The following is an 18,532-nucleotide window of genomic DNA, read 5'->3' as shown; positions in this document are numbered from 1 at the left end:
GAACATAAACCTAACTCATAATTTTAAAATGTGAATGGATTAAACAATCCAATAAAACAAAAAAAAAGAGAGATTCATTGAACAAGGGGGAAAAACCCACAATCTGTTGCTTAGAAGAAACACATTTGAAAATAAAAATACAAAACATACACATAAAAGTGAGAAGATAGGGGGAAAACATTTACATTACATCAAATGAATCCAAAGAAAACAGGTGTTATAATTATGCTATCTGATAAAGCAAAAACAAACATTTTTTTAAAAATAGATAAACAAGTAAACTACATTATGCTGACAGCAACCATAGGCAACAAATGATCATCAGTAGCAAAATGTGTATGTTCTAGGTGCCTTAACATCCAAATTCGTAAAGAAAACACTGAATTATAAAAACGCACAGACAGTAACACATTAGTGACAGGAGATTTCAATGTCCCTCTGTCAGTTTCAGATAAGTCTAAGAGAAATGTAAACAGAAAATAAAATATAGGCCTGAGCAAATTGCTAGAGAAGCTAGAGCTAAAAGATATAGTGACTTTTAAATAGGACTGCAAAAGAATATTCGTATTCTCAGTACTTAAGGAACTTTTACAAAAATTGACCATGTATTAGAGCCTGTGCCCAGCTATTGCAAATACATGTAAAAAGGCAGAAATGGTAAATACCAAAATTCAATAAAAATAGTAATTAGTTCAGTGACCACAAAAAAAGACACAGATCCAAATATAATATATGAAATACTATAATCCTATAATCCATATGAAATCCTATGTGATGAGTAGGCCAAGGAGCAAATCACAGAAAGGATACTGTGAATAAAAATGATGATGATGCAACAGTATACTCAAATTTATAGGAAGTAGTTAAAGCAGTCCTTGGGAGAGACATGATATCCCTAAAAATAGGCATTAACCAAAGGAGCGGGGAAGGATTTAGGGTTAGGGTTTTGAATACGCATTTCAAAGTGAATATGCTTTTAACATTAGAAAGTGAACTAATAAGCCAACCTTAATTAAGCTCAGAAGAGGAGACATTAAAATTTTGAGGAGAAATAAACTGGAAACGAAAATAAAGCCATTGACCTGATAAATAAAACAAAAATCTGGTTCTTTGAAAAGACTAATAAAATGGATAAGGCTTTAGCTAATTGGATTAAAAAGAAGACAGCAGAAGATCAAACCTACACAATAGTAAATGAAAGAGGGGAAAACACAACAAAGACAAGAGACAGAAAATCATCATAATGTATTCAGCCTATGCAACACAACTGAAAACACATAAGATGGAGAGGAGGACTCCACAAACACAAAGCCCCCAAAATGGCAGACCACCAGACTGAGATCTTCAGTTCCTGATCTCAGAAAAGGAAACAGATGTACCTTTGAAGGAGCAACAGAAGGAAAAAATCCCTCCTGTTCCTGAATTCTGTCCCCCTTCCAAAGAACAATGAATACTCATTCTTCACAAATGATGCCCAAAAACAGAGAAGGAAAGCACCCGATCAAAATCCATTCAGGAGACAGATAACAGTCCTTAAAGCCAAACCAGGGAAAGATAAAACACAGAAAGAGACCCTACTCCTTCACTTCCCTCCCTCCCAAGGGAGACGTGATGTGGGAATTCAGGAAGGGCTCCCCTGAATACCCCAATAGTGCATGATTCCCCCTTCCCATTCTAGGCCTAGGGGGTGAAGACCATCCATTGGCTCCAGCACCCAATGATCCTTTAAGGTGTAGGTGCCAAACTACTTGTTGTATTTTAGAGAGAGGTTTTGGTAGAAAGTTTTCCTGGTCTAAAACATCAAAATGTCATCAAAGTGTGCTTTGAATTCTAGACACCAGAGCGAAGGAGTAAAAAAGGTGAAGGAAAAAGAACAGAAGTCTCCCTCAGTAATACAAGGTAAGGAAGACAGTGGATGGGCTGATGAAGCTTTTGACCTGTGTGGCCAGGCGGTCATGCTGGTTAGCCCTCTCACCCAAGTTCTGACTGCTTGCTGGCTCCTCTCTGCCCTCTGAGAATGCCCAGGGGCATCCTTGTATAGATATCTTCCCTCAGGCTCTGAGCCACTGTCCAGCCAGGCCAAATGGACGGAGGTCAAGTCTACCCTGATGCTTGTCACCCAACATAGGCAGCATCTCCCCTTTGGAGGGTGTTGGCAACTGTGACTCTGCCCCCAGGCTCAGGACTGAGCTATTTTCTGTTTTATTTTACATCCTTTTTCAAAAGTGGACTATTTAGTGATGAAGTTGAATCAGTCATATAGTTCCCCCTCCCTTTCCTCAAAGACCCAAGTCCAGCAGCCTGTGACCTTTCCCCATGGTCACATCCCCTCCCAAGCCTCACCCATTAAGTCTGCTATTACTCAGGGCATGACTCAAAACAATGACCCACCCCTCTGCACGATTTTGGGATCTGTTGCTTGGGGGTGCACAGGAGGGAAGGGTTATCTCATTACTTGACCAGAGACTGAATCTGAAGGAGGTAGGTAATGTGACCAGGGTACGGTCAACTCCAGAGTATACTGCTGGCTGTTCTGGGGGCCTTGAATGCCAGCCCTGATAGTGGCAACACCCTTCTCTCTGATGCTCAGGATGCATTGGGGAAAAGAGAGCAGAAAAGAGGTGGGGGGAGTCAAAAGGAACCCTCCATTTGTGAATGCTTTACATGTTGGGAATAGAGTCCCCAGTGAATTCCAAACACTGAACTCCATTGATCAAGGGATTTGGGGTGAGGGAAACCACAGGATTCTTCCATCCACCCCCAAGGAAGCATCTGTCCCCGAGGATTTGATGTTTTATTGGCCACTAGAGGAAATGGAACTGGGGAGATGTTACGTTTGCCTATGAGGAATGAGGCAGAAGAGTGGGGACTACCTCACTAAGGCAGTGGAAGTTGTGGCACAGCTCTCTCAAGGATGATGTTTGAACCAAACTATCTTTAATTCCAGGAGTCTGCTCTTAGGTGGGTGGGCTGTGGAGTGCAGGGGCTGGTGAGAGTGAATTAGCTGCCCCGGGACTAGGAAAAAATGATCTGTAGGAAGAAGGGAACAGAGGGAAGGATTGGGCTGTCTCTCACCACCCACATCCTGAAAAACCATAGAAATTCAGGAAGAAAGCTCATCTAGGCCTGGATAGTAAACTCAATCTGAGGGATGCAGGCTGCTGCTGCTGCTGCTGATGGTGATGATGATGATGATAATGCTGCTGCTGCTGCTGCTGCTGCTGCTGATTTTGATCACTTGTCAGTCATCTCCTCACGACCTCATTTGGGGTTTTCTTGGCTCAGATCCTGGAGTGGTTCTCCATTTCCTTCTCCAGCTCGTTTTACACATGAGGAAACTGAGGCCAGCAGGGTTAAGAGACTTTCCATGGGTCACAGAACTAGGAAGGATCTGAGGCCAGACTGCAACTTGGAAAGATGAATCTCCTGGATTCCAGTCCAGCCTCCTCTATCCTCTACCACTGCCTAGTTTTCCTTCCCAAAGTCGGTGGCAGCAGAGGCAGCAGCAGCAGGGGAAGAGGATGGTTTGGGGAAGTGCCTTGGGTGGTTTCTCGCTGTTCTCCAAGCCCTGCCTTGGCCCCAAACACAGGGCAGACTGCAGGCCATTCACGCTCTGCCAGGCTCCACCCTTGCTCACTGGCCCTGCCTGGGGCACTGACTCAGCCTCTGTCTTCTTAGATCCGCAGGTCCCTCCCGCAGAGTTTGCAGAGTATTTGATACTCATAGTGGACCGGCTGCTCCTGGAGCTGCCTCTGGAGGTGGTGACGGCCTTTGAAAACGGGACCATTGGCTCTGTGTCTCGAGAACTCTCTCTGCAGATGCTGGCCAATCGCCTACACAGAGAGGAGCCAGGTTCGTGGGGGTCCCTGCGCTAGCATCCCACTGGTGTCCAAAGCAGAGAGCCCGTCACTCTCTAGCTCCACATCCCTGATCCAGCCCCACTCCTGAAAGCCTCCCTTTTCTCAGGAGTAAAATGATGGGGTCCAGCTCCTTCTCCATCCAACTTCACCATCCTGTGGGTGCATCTGGGTCTCAGTTTCATCCTCTGGCAAAGGGGAATATTGGTCTTGTCCACCTCTAATGTTTTCCAGGTTTTCAGAAAAGGGAAGAGAATATTTGGGAAACCACAGGCCAATGATCTGGACCTGAGGAAGCATCGAGTGTTAGGAGACTTAGAGTAGGGCTTAGAGTCACTAAAACAGGGGCTCCAGTTCCACCAGAGACAATCACTGTCCACTCATGAGCCTCCTCTCTTTTCTGTGCCTTCTGGCAATTTTCTGAGTCAAAGCAAGCTTGGGCAGGGCTGGGGGTATGATAGTCCTTGTCTTGATTAGCCCCCAAAGGCAGCCCCAGGAGAAGAAGGTGGGAAGTAGTAAGAACATCTTATGATACAAGTCTAGGAAAACTGCCCCATTGTAGAACAGGCTGCCCTAAAAGGTGATGAACCCCCTGTCATGAGAGATCTTCAAGCAAAGGAGGTGCAAGGTTCAATAGAAAGGCCTCTAGCTCTGGAATCCTGCCCTGGGGGCCACTGATTATGTGACTACCATTGGATGTGGGCCAGGTGTGACATATGATCTCATCTGATGAGCAAAACTATGAAGCTAGAGGATTGTGGGAAGATAGTGGAATAAGGTAGGAAATCACCTAGCTCTCCCAAATTCCTCTCCAGTAACTTGAAATAACATCTCAAATTGAATTTTAGAGTGACAGAAATAATTAAGACTTGGGGTAAAGCAGTTCATCCAGCCTAAGACAATTTGGCAGGACTTTTAGGAAAGATCTCCACTTCTGTGGTGGTGGCCTGGTTGAGAATCCTGACAATAGGGCAAGCCCTGAGGCAGGCTCTGAAGCCCCACTGACAGTGTTGCAGCTGGTCAAGGAAAGATTCCCTAAGGTGTCAGGCTGTGGGTACAGGTAAGGAGAAGTGAGCACATACCAGTGAGTGTGGTGGCACAAGGGCTGGGGCCTTGCTTGAGTACCAGGATGGAGAGGACAGACTGTGGTCACTTACAGGAGAGTGGAGTCCCTGGTTTGGGGTCCAGGGCAGAGGGGCAAGCTGACTTGATGTTTGTAGCAGTGGCAGAACAGAAGCTGGTGGTGCATTCTGGGACCACAGGGAGAGAGAGCATTTGCAGTGGGCACCAGGCAGGGGACAGGCCTGAGTTCAGGTGTGAAGAGGAATACTTGAAATCACTCACAAACCAAGGTGTGAGCTGGAAGAGCAGTGACCACAACTGGCCTTGGACTATAGAACACTGGAAGAACCAAGAAGTCAAAGGCCCCCAGATAAAGTTAAGAAAACAACAGCATGGAAAACCTGAACCTTGAGACATTATCCCCCACAGCCCAGAAGCAGAGCCTGATCCTAACATAAAGTTAACAGTCAAGAAATAGATTGTTTAAAAAGTGATAAAACAACGGATAAAGATCACTACCAAAGATAGTTACTATGGTGATACAGAAGATTAGGGTTCAGACTCAGATGAAGTCAACGAACTCCAAAAAGCTGGTTGTAGAGCCTTAAAGAAAAAAATCTAAAATAGTTAGAAGCCCAAAAATAATTCTTGGAATAACTTTAAAAGGACTTTAAAAATCAAATAACAGAGACAGAGGAAAAATGTGGAAATAAAAATAATGCAAGAAAATTATGAAAAGAAAGTCAATTAATTCAAAAAAGAGAGATCCAAAACTTACCCTTAATTATATTCATTGATTACCCTTAAAATTAGAATTGGGCAAAGGGAAGTTAATAGCTTCATAAGACATCAAGAAATAATAAAATCAAAAGAATGAAAAAGGACATACTCAGAAGATAACAAAGTCAAAGCTCCTACATCCAAAGCCTTTGGTCTCAGCCATGGAAGAGCTCAAAAAGAATTTTGAAAATCAAGTAAGAGAGTTAGAGGAAAAAATGGGAAGAGAAATGAAATGAAAGAAAATCATGAAAAATAAGTCAACAGCTTGGTAAAAAGAAATGCAAAAAATACTGAGGAAAATAACACCTTAAAAACAGACTAGGCCAAATGGTAAAAGAGGTACAAAAAGTCAACGAGGAGAAGAATGCCTTAAAAAGCAGAACTGGTCAAATAGAAAAGGAGATACAAAAATTCACTGAAGAAAAAATTTATTAAAAAGTAGAATTGGTCAAATGGAAAAGGAGGTACAAAAACTCAATGAAGAAAATAATTCCTTAAAAATTAGAAGTGAGCAAATGGAAGCTAATGACTATGAGAAATCAAGAAACAATAAAACAAAATCAAAAGAAAGAAAAAATAGAAGACAATGTGAAATATCTCATTGGAAAAACAACTGATCTGGAAAATAGATCCAGAGAGATCATTTAAAAATTATTAGACTACTTGAAAACCATGATTTTTAAAAAAAGTCTAGACATCATCTTTCAAGAAATTATCAAGGAAAACTGTCCTGATACTCTAGAACTAGAGTGTAAAATAGAAATTGAAGGAATCAATTGATCACCTCCTGAAAGAGATCCCAATATAAAAACTCTCAGGAATATTATAGTTAAATTTCAGAGCTCTCAGGTCAAAGAGAAATCTGGCCATGGGGACTTTTTTCTTAGTTCATTGATGGCTTGTTGAATGTCTTTTTCTAAGATGGGATGATTTAATGTTCTATTTTCCTCTTTTATTAATTCAGGTAATTTATATTTTTGCAAATATTCATCAGTTTTGCTTAGATTGTCAATTTTTTGGCATATAGTTGGGCAAAAACATTTCCTAATGATTGTTATAATATCCTCTTCACTAGTGGCGAATTTACTCTTACCGTTTTTTATACTGGAAATTTAGTTTTCTTTCTTTTTCTTAATCAGATTAACTAATGGTTTATCTATCTTATTGGAGGTTTTTTCATAAAACTAGCTCCTATTTTTATAAATTAGCTCAATAGTTTTCTTATTTTCAATTTTATAAATCTCACCTTTGCTTTTCAGGATTTCTGATTTGTTGCTTAATTGGGAATTTTTTTAATTTGCTCTTTTTAAATTTTTTAATCCACATGCCCAAATCATTGATCTGTTCTTTCTCTATTTTATTAATGTAAGAATTTAGATAGATAAATTTCCCCCTAAGTACTGCCTTGGCTCCATCCCATAAATTTTGTTATGTTGTCTCATTGTTGTCATTTTCTTTAATGAAATTATTGATATATTCTTTGACCCACTTATTCTTTAGGATTCAATTATTCACTTTCCAATAATTTTTCATATATTTTTCACTACCCTTTATTGAATGTAATTTTTATTGCATTATGATCTGAAGTGGATACATTTAATATTTCTATTTTTTATACATTTTATTTTTAGGTTTTTATATGGTAATACAGGGTCAATTTTTGTGTAGGTACGATGTACCACTGAGAAAAAGGCATATCCTTTTCTATACCTATTCAGTTTTCTCCAGAGGTCTGTCATATCTAACTTTCCTAAAATTCTATTCATCTCCTTATAACTTCTTTCTTTTTTATTTTGTGGTTAACTCTGTCTAGTTCTGAGATGGGAAAATTGAGGTCCCCCAGTAGTATAGTTTTGCTGCCTATTTTCTCCTGTAACTGACTTAACTTATCCTTTAAGAATTTGGATGTTATACCACTTAGTGCATACATGTTTAGTATTGATATTAGTTTATTGTTTATAACACCTTTCAGGGAGATGTCGTTTCCTTCCTTATATCTTTTAATTAGATCTATTTTTGCTTTTTCTTTTGTTTTATCTGAGATCAGGATTTCTACCCCTGCATTATTTTCCTTCAGCTGAAGCATAATAGACTCTGTTCCAGCCCCTTATCTTTACTCTGTTTCTCAGCTTCAAGTGTGTTTCTTGTAAACAACATACTGTAGGATTCTGATTTTTTAATACATTCTTCTATCTGCTTCCACTTTAGGGGAGAGTGCATCCTACTCACATTCATAGCTATGATTACTGTGTATTTCTCTCCATCCTAGTTTATCTCCTGTTTCTCCTTCTCTCTCTCTCTCTCCTGTCACCCTGTCTCTCCTCATTAGTGTTTTGCTTCTGACCACCTCTCCCATAATCTGCCCTCTATTCTGTCAGACTCCCACCCCTTTCTTCAACTCCCTTTCCTCCTCTTTTCCTGTAAGGTAAGTTAGATTCCTAAACCCACCTGATTGTGTATGTTATTCCCTTTCTGAGCCAATTCCAATGAGAATAAGGTTCAAGTGATGCCCTTCCTGAGCCTCCATGATGGCAGCCTAGTGTTACGTCTCAGCATCCATTGACTGAATTGTCTATTTAGCTGAGAGTGGTGCCTCAAGCCACGTGCCAGAAGGGCCTGACAGATCTGGAGCTGTCCACTCTGGAGATCCATCTCAGCAGTTTTTGTATCCATCTCACCAAAACTCTGCTCGGTGACTTAGAAGGTTGGAAAGGCTCTCAGTCAAATCTGCTGTGAATAGTTGGGACAACTACAGTATGTTTTCCAATGAAAAGCTGCCTTTTAGCTGCCCCCCATTCCTTCTGTCAAGAATAAAAGAACATGGAGTGCTGGGAAGTGGAGAATATGAGAGGTTGGGCACTGGTGGCCGTGGAAAATATTCTGGTGTGTCTCTTGTCTCTGAGTAGTCATTTTTGTTGTGGTTCTGTCCTGGCTGACTCATTGTGACCCTGTGGACCAAAGCATGCCATACTGTCCATAAGTTTTCTTGGCTAACATACGGGGTGGGGGAGGGGGCTGCCATTTCCTTCTCTAAGAGATAAGAGCAAACAGAGTTTGAGTGACTTGCCTGGGGTCACACAGCTGGTAAGTGTCTGAAGTCAAATTTGAACTCAGATCTCCCTGACTCCAGGCCCAGGGCTATATCCATTGAACCATCTAGCTGCCCCTGTTTAGAGTTATGCTTGTTCCTCATTACAGTAAAAATGCACCAGGAGATCTCTGAAAAGAGCAGGTGTCAGGCACCCAGGGGAAGGGGGAAAGGGAGAACGAACACCTCCCCAACCCCCAATAAAATGAATTCATTGAGGAAGTTGGGAGGCTGAGGCACTGGTTGCTCGAGGAATGACAAGAATTGGAGACCCCAGACAAGACCGAGGCTTTGGAGAATGGAAGCTCCCAGTTCTTTGCCCTCCCCAGCAGTGTGGGAGATAGGGAGCATGACCAGCCTGTTTGCTGACGTGGCCTAAATGCACAAGTCTGTTGGTTCCCTGGTCTCGGGACCAGCTCCAGCAGCCACAACTGACCAGAAGCAATGGGCAGAAGAATGCCTGACTAGGGCTTGGCATAAGCAAGAACTACTGAGCTGTTCTGAAGGGGCATGGGGCAACCTGGCCCCCTAGGGGAGGTCTGCAGCTGAGCGGGATGTAGAGGCTGGCCTAGTGACCTATTCTCCTGGCTCCCCTGTGGCCAGGATTCCCAACAGGGAGGGCCCCTGTTGGTATCCCCCGGAACCTGCTCTCCCCCCACTAAATTCTTAAGAGACCATCTGGGACTCGGAGGTATGTTCTGCCGTGAGGAAGGGAGAATTTTCTCTGTTGTGCTAATTTGCCAAGGGAAGCAATGGGATGACCACATGGGGGAGGAAATAATTATAACCTCCAAGTCCTCTGCATTTTCAGAGGAAAATGATTGGCTCTGACCCATCTCAGGCTCATAGATTCAGAGCTGGAAAAGACTCCAGCTCCCTCAAGCTCCAAATGAGATGATGGAGGTGCAGAAGGGGAAGAAACCCTTCCCTGGGTCACATAGTTAGAGATGGCACTCGAAGCCCTGGCTCCCTGACTGAGAGAGCACTCAGGAAACTGAGCAAGCCATAGCAAACCATCTGCTTTATCAAGCAGATGTCTAGAAGCAGGGAAGGCTGATCCAGTGGTCATCTAGTCTACCCTGGACCAGACTGAGACCTCCAAGGAGGCTCTCTCTGATGCAGCCCATCCCAGTGTGAGGTCACTGAAAGCACTCCTGTTATGGAGGACACTTGCTGGAGTTGGGGCAGGAGGTGATAGCTGTCCTGGAGCATTTGACAGCTTTTCACACAGACCAGAGAACAGGCTTGATGTGCCTGACCCAGAGGGCAGAAGAAGGAGCTGCAGATGCAGCCCAACATCATGACACCCTCCCTAACTGGTAGATTTCTCCCCTAGTGGCCCAAGCTGCATCCAGGGAGGGTAGTGGGGAGGGGAGTTCCCCTGACTGGGCATTTTCATGCCCAGCCTGGATGACCACTTGTCAGGGAGTATCCTGGAGGGGATTCCTGGCCAGTGTGGGCTAGAGAAATGACCCCTGAGGCTCCTCTGAAGTCTGGTGAAGTCAGAGACTGCCAGTTTTTGGTCAGTCTTTGCAGGCTCTGCCTGCAGCTTCCTGGCCCCCAAGAAGAGAAGCCAGGCCTTCTCACTCCCTATCCCTCATTCAACCATTCAGGAGCATCACATTGTCTTTCACTGTCTTTTTTTTCCTCTACAGAAGTTTCCAAGAGAGAAGGTAGAGGTAGCAGAGATGCCAAGCAGAAAAGTAAAAAGTTTGGCAAGAAGGTGAGAAACAAGGAGCTCCTGAGGCTGGGAGAAGGGGGTAATGAGCCTTCAGGGAGGAGCTCCCAGTGCTTTCCTGAGTCCAGAGAAGCTGCTGCTGCCACTTTGCCCTGGCAGCAGCCAGACAGGAGAGAGGGTCCCAAAGACTAGGGCCTCACCCCAGGGGACTCACCTGCAGACAGAGCTTTCCAAGGTGCTGGCAAACAGACTGTGGGATGGTCCATTGGCTCTGGGGCTAGAATATGAAGAACATGACAGGAATTTGAGGTGAGGCCTTGTTTGTGAAAGGGTTAACTCAAAGGCTCTTAGGGTGCAAGGCTGACATACCAAGAGTGTAGTGAGGCAGGCAGAAGACCAGAAAGGGCTATGCTCTAGAGGAGATTCTTTTCCTCCAGGGCTGAGCTTTCTCACCTGGGTCTGAGTCCTCCCAATGCCCAGCACCCTCTCTTTTCTCTGAACTGAACATCTGGGTCACCAGATCCTCTGGTTGAGGAAGCATCCTCTGTGCCTGATCATTTTAATCATGACTTCTCAGCAGTTGGTTTTCATACATCTAAAGACTCAAGGTGGCCCAACCACTTTGAAGTGCCCACTTTCTTAAGCCCTAAGACCCCCTCCACTCTCTCACTGACAGCTGGAAATGAAACCTTAGGGAGGCACATAGGCTAAGTCTAAAGGACAGAGTCACAGTCTCCCCTCTCTGCTTCACCCCTTTGTGGCTTTGCAAGTGTAGACAAGTCAGCCAGAATCTAGCCTGGAACTCACATTCACATCTCTTCCTCTGAGGGGAACGAATAGTCAACCCTTTGGACCCATCACTGGACCCATCCAGAATCATTGTCTCTTGCACTCACTCGTTTCTCTGGTTCTCTCCTGAGAATGAGAATTTAGCCAAGTTCATTTTCATAATGAAGTGTTGTTAACCATGAACTTGTGTCTAGTGGGTGATAATTCAGCTTGTTCCAGCCCCTAGCCTGTGATTTGCCCTGCTGGCCTGTTGGTCTGCACCCTGAATGAGGGCTCTCCTGGGGCTCAGCATACAGGAAGCATTTAATAAATATTCTGGGGTGCCAGGAGTAACTGACAAATTTTCTCTCGTTATTTCAGGCAAGCCGGCTCATGCCAGCCAACTGTATGCCTGTGGAATCGAACAATTTTAAATGTATCCTTTTGAAGTGTTGTCCCCTGCATAGAGACATCTACCCATATGACTGCTGTTCCCCTTAACTGGACACCCCAGATGTTGTGGACCCATTTGAGGAAGCCAAAGCAAACACAGGTAAACCAATCAATGCATTTCTTTTGTGCTTACTTATTGGGTATAAGTATTTCCCAAATTAAATGTAGGGTTTGAACCCATGAGAGTGAGACAAAGAGGGAGACAGACAGACTGAGAGGACTAGAGACACTCAGAGGGGAGAGACAGAGACAGACAGAGGCTGTAAAAGGAGAGAGATTGAGACAGAGAAGAGACAGACAGGAGAGAGAGACAAGACAGATTTAGATACAAAGGAGAGAGAGAGAAAGAGAGAGATTTTTTACAATTACTCCCCTAAGATGAGGATCCTGAGGTGCCCCCTTGTAATATTGGAGCTGATCCTGGGGGCCCCTGTCCCATTCCCATCCCTCAGGAGCGGGGGGACTGCCTCAAAGCAGTGACCACAGAGGGCCCTTAAGCCAGCTGAATAAATCTGGGTCCCAGTACCAGGACAGGCTCAGACCAGAAGGTGGGCATGGCCTGAGTGAATTCCTCAATCCCAAACCTAGGTCAGGAAGCCAAGGTATGGGCTTGGCTTTTAAATGTCAGTTACCCATTTTAAAAAATGTTGACAGGACCTTGGATCATCCTTTGAGTGATTACTTGGCATCAATTAAACAAATTAAAGAGGCCTCATTTCTTACCAATGTGTCCTTGATAAATGGTGGTGAGATTGACAGGTTTTATCAACATTTGAAAAATTATCTGTAGCCTGTGATTGATGTTGGCAGCGAGGAGAATGTGCGGGACAGTCTGTCCTTAGCTCTCCCATACAGGCAGTGCTACTGAGTGATGGAGAGGAAGATGGATGACCCTACAGGGTAGATTAAAACCTTGAGGTGGCCTTTCAGCTGGCAAGGCCAAAGGCAAAGTGCTAGGCAGCCCAAGGCTAATGACTCTTTTGTCGTTGGGTTATTTTTCAGTCTGTCTGACTCTTCATGGCCTCATGTGGGGTTTTCTTGGCAAAGATACTGGAAGAATGTGCCATTTTCTTCTCCAGCTTATTTTACAGATGAGGAAACTGAGGCAAACAGGGGGAAGTGACTTGCCCAGCATCACATAGCTAGTAAGCATCTGAGGCTGAATTTGAACTCGTAAACATGAGTCTCCCAGGCCTGGGGCTCTATCCACTGAGCCACCTAGCTAGCCTCCTAAGCTTCCTCTTGGGTCTTAGGCACAGGAAACTTGGGCTCTGTCTGTGGAGACAGAGCTTAGGGTTTGGAAGCCCCTTCAGAAGCAAGAACTTCTCTGTGACTTGAGATCTCTCCAAGCCAGGGTTGGCTTTCTGAGCCAGAATAGAGAATGGAGACGTCCTGGCCCACTGTAAGATGTTCATCTGAGGAGTCCTCCAAGGCAGCCCAAGGTGGCAGGCTGAGCCCTGGACTTGGAGTCAGAGGGCCTAGGTTCAAATCCTCCTCTTCCACTTGCTGCCTAAGTGACCTTCCCCTTTCTAGGCCTCAGTGAGTGACCTAGACCTTCAAGGTCTCTTCTTAGGATTGCCTTCTAAATCATAGCTGAGAGCCCAAAGGAAAGCTCCCAAGTCATAGGCATGTCCCTCTTGTCTTCTGCACAAAGGGAATCCAACACCACATACACCAGAGATCTGTGAATGTGGCCAACAGTCAGTAGTTTCACAGGACAGGTGAGGATCTTCTGCTCCACCCCACCTTTCAAATTCCCTTTGACACCTCACTAGAAAGCCAGCAATGGAGTGATTCCAAACAGTGGCTTCTATAAGTCAGGTGAAAATTAAAATGTCTTTTAAAAAAAAGAGTTTTGTCTCCCTATGATAAAAATCTCATTGCAGAGGCCATCACTCCTATCTTCAAAGCGCGTGAGATTCTGGACAAATATCGTGACTCCTTTACTGCTCGATGGTCAGGATTTCTGGGAAGTAAAAATTTTCCAAGGTTTGTAACTTAGGATACTCTCTGTCCTTGCTTTTTTCTGAGGGGTGAATTGTTTCAGTGCTGAACAAACCAAGTGAAACCTGAGCAGAGGGGCAAGACCACATTCCTTCATAAGGAGGAGGAGTCCTGTCCCCAGCTCCTGCCCTGGCACCTGGTCATGGGTTTACCTCTCAGCCTTGCCTGAAGAGGGGAAGCAGCCTGAATGCCCATCTGGTCACTGGCAGAAATCTGCTCATCCAGGGAAGTGTTAATAGGAAGGGAGGTACCCTGACCTGCAGGAAGTAGAAAAGGAGCAGTCTCCTGGAGTTGCTCACGTGGTCTCTTAGTAAACAAGGGCCCATCCCCACTCCTTGGGGACACACAGCCCTCTGAGGGTGTGTGGGGGAGGGTCAGCCTCAAGGACCCCTCACCCCACGTCAGAGAGTCAGAGGTCACCTCTAGGCACTTCCTCACCCACCCCACAGAATGTGGCTTTGGTGGTGTGAATTGTTGTAGCCAGCTGGGGCTGACCTCCATGGATGGAACATTTCAGACCGTTAGCATCCAACCCAGGCTCCTGGTTCGACCCACCCAGATGGCAGAGGAGTCATTGAGGTGAAGCTTTTTCTCTGCACATCAGAATCTGCCCCAAAGAAACTGGCACATCTATTTGTCCCTTCCTTCCTCCTTCAGAAATATCTCTACCAAAAGCCCCCCAGATGTTGTGTGAACAGGGACATACTGAGAGGAAGACAATCAAAAAACCAGGATGGTGGGGGGCTGTGGCCAGGAGAACTGGGGACGCTTGATTCAGGGCCCTAGAAGAGATGTGAGAGGTCCCCTGAGCCAGACACAGACCCTTCATGTGAAAGAGGAGGAACCTGAGGTCCCATGTGGTCAGCAATGGGCCTCCGCCAAGGATCAAGCTCCCCTTGGCAGGCTGTGTTCCCATCCCCATCTAAGAGACCCTCCAATGGGGGTGGGTGTGCCCAGTGACTGCCGACATCTCCCTCTTTTTCCTCCTCTTCCTCCTCCTCCTCTTTCTCTAGCCAAACAGACTGGGAGCAGTGTTTGAACAACTGCAGCGGGTTCTTCTTCTATGGCATGGAGAACTTGCTGTCTCATGTGCTTATAGATAGTCTGATTACCATGAACCTGAAAGGTGAGAGGCAGCAACTGGGGTAAGACCGCGCAACAGAAAGAAGGGAGGATCTAGATAGAGAAGATGGAGTAAGGTGGGGGAGGAGAGATACAGGGGAGGGGAAAAGACCAAGGTGGGGAGGGGAGATGGGGGAAGGAAGGGAGAACAAATTGAGGAGGTGGGCTCAAGTCTCACAGTCCTCTGTCAATGCAGACCACAGGAGCTAGACAACCAAAAGACATGGCTGTGTGTCCCCTCCCCTTCCCTGACAAACTCCTAAGAAGAGTTGTTGGTCTGCACTGGCTGTCTCCATTTCCACACCCCTCACTAGTTCCTGGCTCCTATTCCCACCATTAGGCTGAAGCTGCTCTCCTGACCTACTGGCACCATTAGCCTCTGCTGGCCACCCACCCATCCCCACCCATCTTCCTGCCTCACCCTCTCAGCTTTCCAGACCTGCCTAGTCAGTCTATCCTCGTCTCAATCTCCCTCAGCAGTTCCTCTCAGCCCTCTAACTGTGGGTGCTTCTGAAGGGCCAGTCCTTGGCTCTCTTCCCTCCCTCCTCCCCACTTTGCCCTGTGGGTTCAGCAGTTTCTTCCAGACCTCTCTCCCAAATCCACAGACCCAGGTCTGGGAGCTTCCTGAGACTCCCAAGGCCAAACACTGACCTTTGTACACAGTGGTGCTTCATAAATGCCTGTCAGGCTGTATTTGCTTGTTAGCTGCCTGGACATGAGAGCCACATGACTCTCAACCCTGTATTGGTCACTCAAGGGCACCAACCCTCCTCCCAGTCGTCCAGGTTGAGCCTCCCTGGCCTTTCTCCCATCCAAGCAAGTGCTGAGTCTCCTAAGCTCTGCCTCCAAAATGTCTCCCACTTGATCCCTTCTCTCTGCTGCCACAGTCACCACCTGGTGGAGACCCTCACTGCCTTTGCTGGGACTTGCCTGTCTTCATTGGTCTCCTCCAGGTCCATGCTCCATCCCACTGCCAAAACAACCATCCTAAGCTCAGGGCTGATTATACCATTCCTCTGCTCAAGGACCTCCAGTGGAGAACATAGAATCTTGGCCAGGCATTTAAGATCCTGCCCAAGCCAGAACATCCTTCCTATCCAGACTTGTTTCAGACATCTCAGTCACAGTCTCCTCCCTCCATGTCTTTGTCTGCCCTGTCCCCATTCCCCACGTGAGGAGAAGCTTCACGTGGGCAAGGCCTGGGGTATTTTATAAGTCGGAACCTGGGGTAGGGTCCAGAGAAGTCCCACTGAGGCTCCAGAGGAAGAGCATGGTAGATGCAGGCCATGTCCTTCAGCAGCCACTAGCCTGGCCTCAAAAGTATCCCTGAAAAGTCTGGGGGTCTGCGCTGTCTTTCAGAATGCCAGATGATAATTCTCCTGAACTTGACACACACAGTGTACAGCACTCGGAGGCGGGCCAAGTTTGACGAAATTCAGAGGTACGGATCCTCTCCTGTGAGGCAGGAATGCCCCTGGCCCAAGTCTCCATCCTTAGGGACAGCCGCCCCTGTGCAAGTAGGGGAGACAAAAGGGGTGTCCGCAGACACACGCAAATGCGCACAGAGCACATCCCGGCCACCTGGGAGGTAGGGCAGGACCAAGGCACTGGCCATTCGAAGGCTGGGAGGGGACCCCCACAGATGCCAGGGGGGAACCGAAGGCCCCAGAAAGCAGGGTGAAGAGGAGGAGGATTGTGGGCCTGGAAAACAACCAGGGAGATCCCACGTGGAGGCCGGTGCAGGGTACCTGGAGGGTAATTAAGGATGCTGGAAAGGTGGAAGGGGACCAGAATGTGTGTGAGGAGGCTGTGAGAATGTGTGGAGTGGGATCACAAGATGGGTGTGATAGTGGGTGACTGCGCAGTGTGGAACACACACTCTCCAAAGTGGCACCACCCCCACCCCCAGCCACCATAGGTCGATTCCCGTTTCTCAGATCAGATCTCAGTTCTCAGATCCTAACCTCTCTCCCAGCCTCCAGTCTCAGCTCTCCAAATGTCTGTTGGACTCATGGATGTCCTCTAGGCCTCTCAAACTCAAGGGGTCAAGGCTAAAGTCATTCTCTTTCCCTATATCTCTCCCTTCTGATCTCCTCTATCACCTTCCAGGGGCCACCGTCCTCCCTATTGCTCCCGGAGACCTGTCACCCCTCTTGTCTGATCTGTTGTCAGATTTTGTTATTCTCACACTTGTTTCCTTGTGTGCACTCACACAGCTCACCCTGGTGAAGACCCTCCTGCCTCCTCCCTAGACCTTCACACAGGCCATGCAGTTAGCCTCCAGCCCCCACTTACTAAAAGCTCCTCCTGGTGCCCCAGCACCTCGGAGTTAGATGGGAGCTGCTCTGTTTGGCTCCTTGAGCCTTGCCCCAGTCTCCAGATGCTCCCTATCTTCTCTGCTCTATGCTCCAGAGACACTGGCCTCCTCTTCCCCCTTCTCCATCATGTGCCCTACCTCCTGATTGCAGATACTTCCACTGGGTGTCCCCAGAATTCTTCCCCCTTCTTTCTTCGTCCACCCCACCTTCCTGGGGCCAGCTTTGGTGGCGTCTTCCCTCCAAAGCAGTCTCCAGTTCACCTGTATGTATCTTGCATGTACATGCTTTGCATGCTGTCCTCATCATTACACTGTGAGCCTCTTTCATTTCCCAGCCTCAGCACCAGGCCTGGCACATAGTAGGCACTTAATCAATGCTGCTTGCTGACTGCTACAGGGAAGCTGTAACAGATTTCAGCAGTGACCTCCTCTCAGACACTGGTTAGCACTGGTGAGCCTGGGGACACAGCCAGTGGGGACCTGAGCGTCCATGTTTGCAGAATGTGAGGTGGTCTCCTGAAGGGTGTAAGGGAAGGATGGTTGGCTATAGCCAAGACTCGCATTTTGCCAGCATTGGAGGCCTGAAAACCTGGCTGTGGCAGCCCAGCTTTGTCCTAGCTTTGAGCTGTATTTTTATGGATGTTGTTATTTTTTCAGACCTTCCCAGCTATTGTTGCACAAGCCAGTGGACACTGCCATCTTGCTGAGCCTCATTGGGGTTCCTTGTGTGATGAGCAACCAATGGCCCACAGATTTGTATTGCAATGCGAATAGGGCAGAGGTCCTGTGTGAGGGTGAGTGGAGGTTGCTTTAATGGCTGAGGGAATAAGGGGAGCGCCTAGCTGTCCACATCTTTGCCTTTTCCATGGCTCTCCAAGGCTTCTGAGCCCATTCACTGACCACTCATGTGACTGATCCTTCTTTAGACTTGCTAAAAATCGGAAAGCCAAGTGGGAAAGCCATTTACCATCTCCTGAAGTCAGGCTTAACTGAAGCCATTAGGAAGGGTGAGTAGGGGCATTCCTCATGTTTCTGCACCTTGTCATCATTTCCCATTAAACAAAATAGTCCAGCTTTGTTGGTTCTGAGAGCATTTGTAGAACATCATAAGGGATAATTGCTTTCATGGGACTTGATGAGTGAGTGCCACCATGAACCTAAACACCATCAATGAATTTGGTAAATAGGAAGCTGGGGGTGGGGGACTCCTTGACAAGCCTCCTTTTCTTATGAATTAAATATCCCCCTCTATAGATTGGTTGAACAGAAAGGTCCCCCTGAAAGCACCTGATCCAACATTCTCACTGTAAAGACAAGGACCCAGCTCAGACTCTGAGGGTTGGGGGCCTTCAGAGCCAGTTCCCTCATCTCTGAGTCTTAGCCCAGGGCTGTGGGTCCTATGC

At 46.5% G+C, this 18,532-nt stretch overlaps 1 protein-coding gene across 8 annotated transcripts in view; it reads left to right on the top strand.

Annotated features, from left to right (window-relative positions):
* CFAP46 (cilia and flagella associated protein 46) overlaps positions 1-18,532 on the top strand; it is a 135,891-nt gene that overhangs the window by 116,230 nt on the left and 1,129 nt on the right. For 5 of the 8 annotated variants that reach the window (XM_072629131.1, XM_072629128.1, XM_072629129.1 and 2 more), the window contains 10 exons: positions 1,835-1,899; positions 3,679-3,852; positions 10,443-10,510; positions 11,615-11,669; positions 11,748-11,786; positions 13,573-13,675; positions 14,704-14,816; positions 16,172-16,253; positions 17,787-17,923; positions 18,056-18,136. In XM_072629131.1, coding sequence (XP_072485232.1) covers positions 1,835-1,899; positions 3,679-3,852; positions 10,443-10,510; positions 11,615-11,669; positions 11,748-11,786; positions 13,573-13,675; positions 14,704-14,816; positions 16,172-16,253; positions 17,787-17,923; positions 18,056-18,136 — 917 coding nt within the window. Of the gene's footprint in view, positions 1-1,834; positions 1,900-3,678; positions 3,853-10,442; positions 10,511-11,614; positions 11,670-11,747; positions 11,787-12,688; positions 12,832-13,572; positions 13,676-14,703; positions 14,817-16,171; positions 16,254-17,786; positions 17,924-18,055; positions 18,137-18,532 lie in introns of those variants that run through there. The other 3 variants (XR_011971720.1, XM_072629132.1, XR_011971721.1) reach the window with 3 other exon arrangements.

This window comes from Notamacropus eugenii, chromosome 1 (genome assembly GCF_028372415.1).
Source record: "Notamacropus eugenii isolate mMacEug1 chromosome 1, mMacEug1.pri_v2, whole genome shotgun sequence".
Classification (NCBI taxonomy): domain Eukaryota; kingdom Metazoa; phylum Chordata; class Mammalia; order Diprotodontia; family Macropodidae; genus Notamacropus; species Notamacropus eugenii.
The sequence above is the reverse complement of the archived record's forward strand: the minus strand, read 5'-3'. Positions and strand labels throughout refer to the sequence as shown.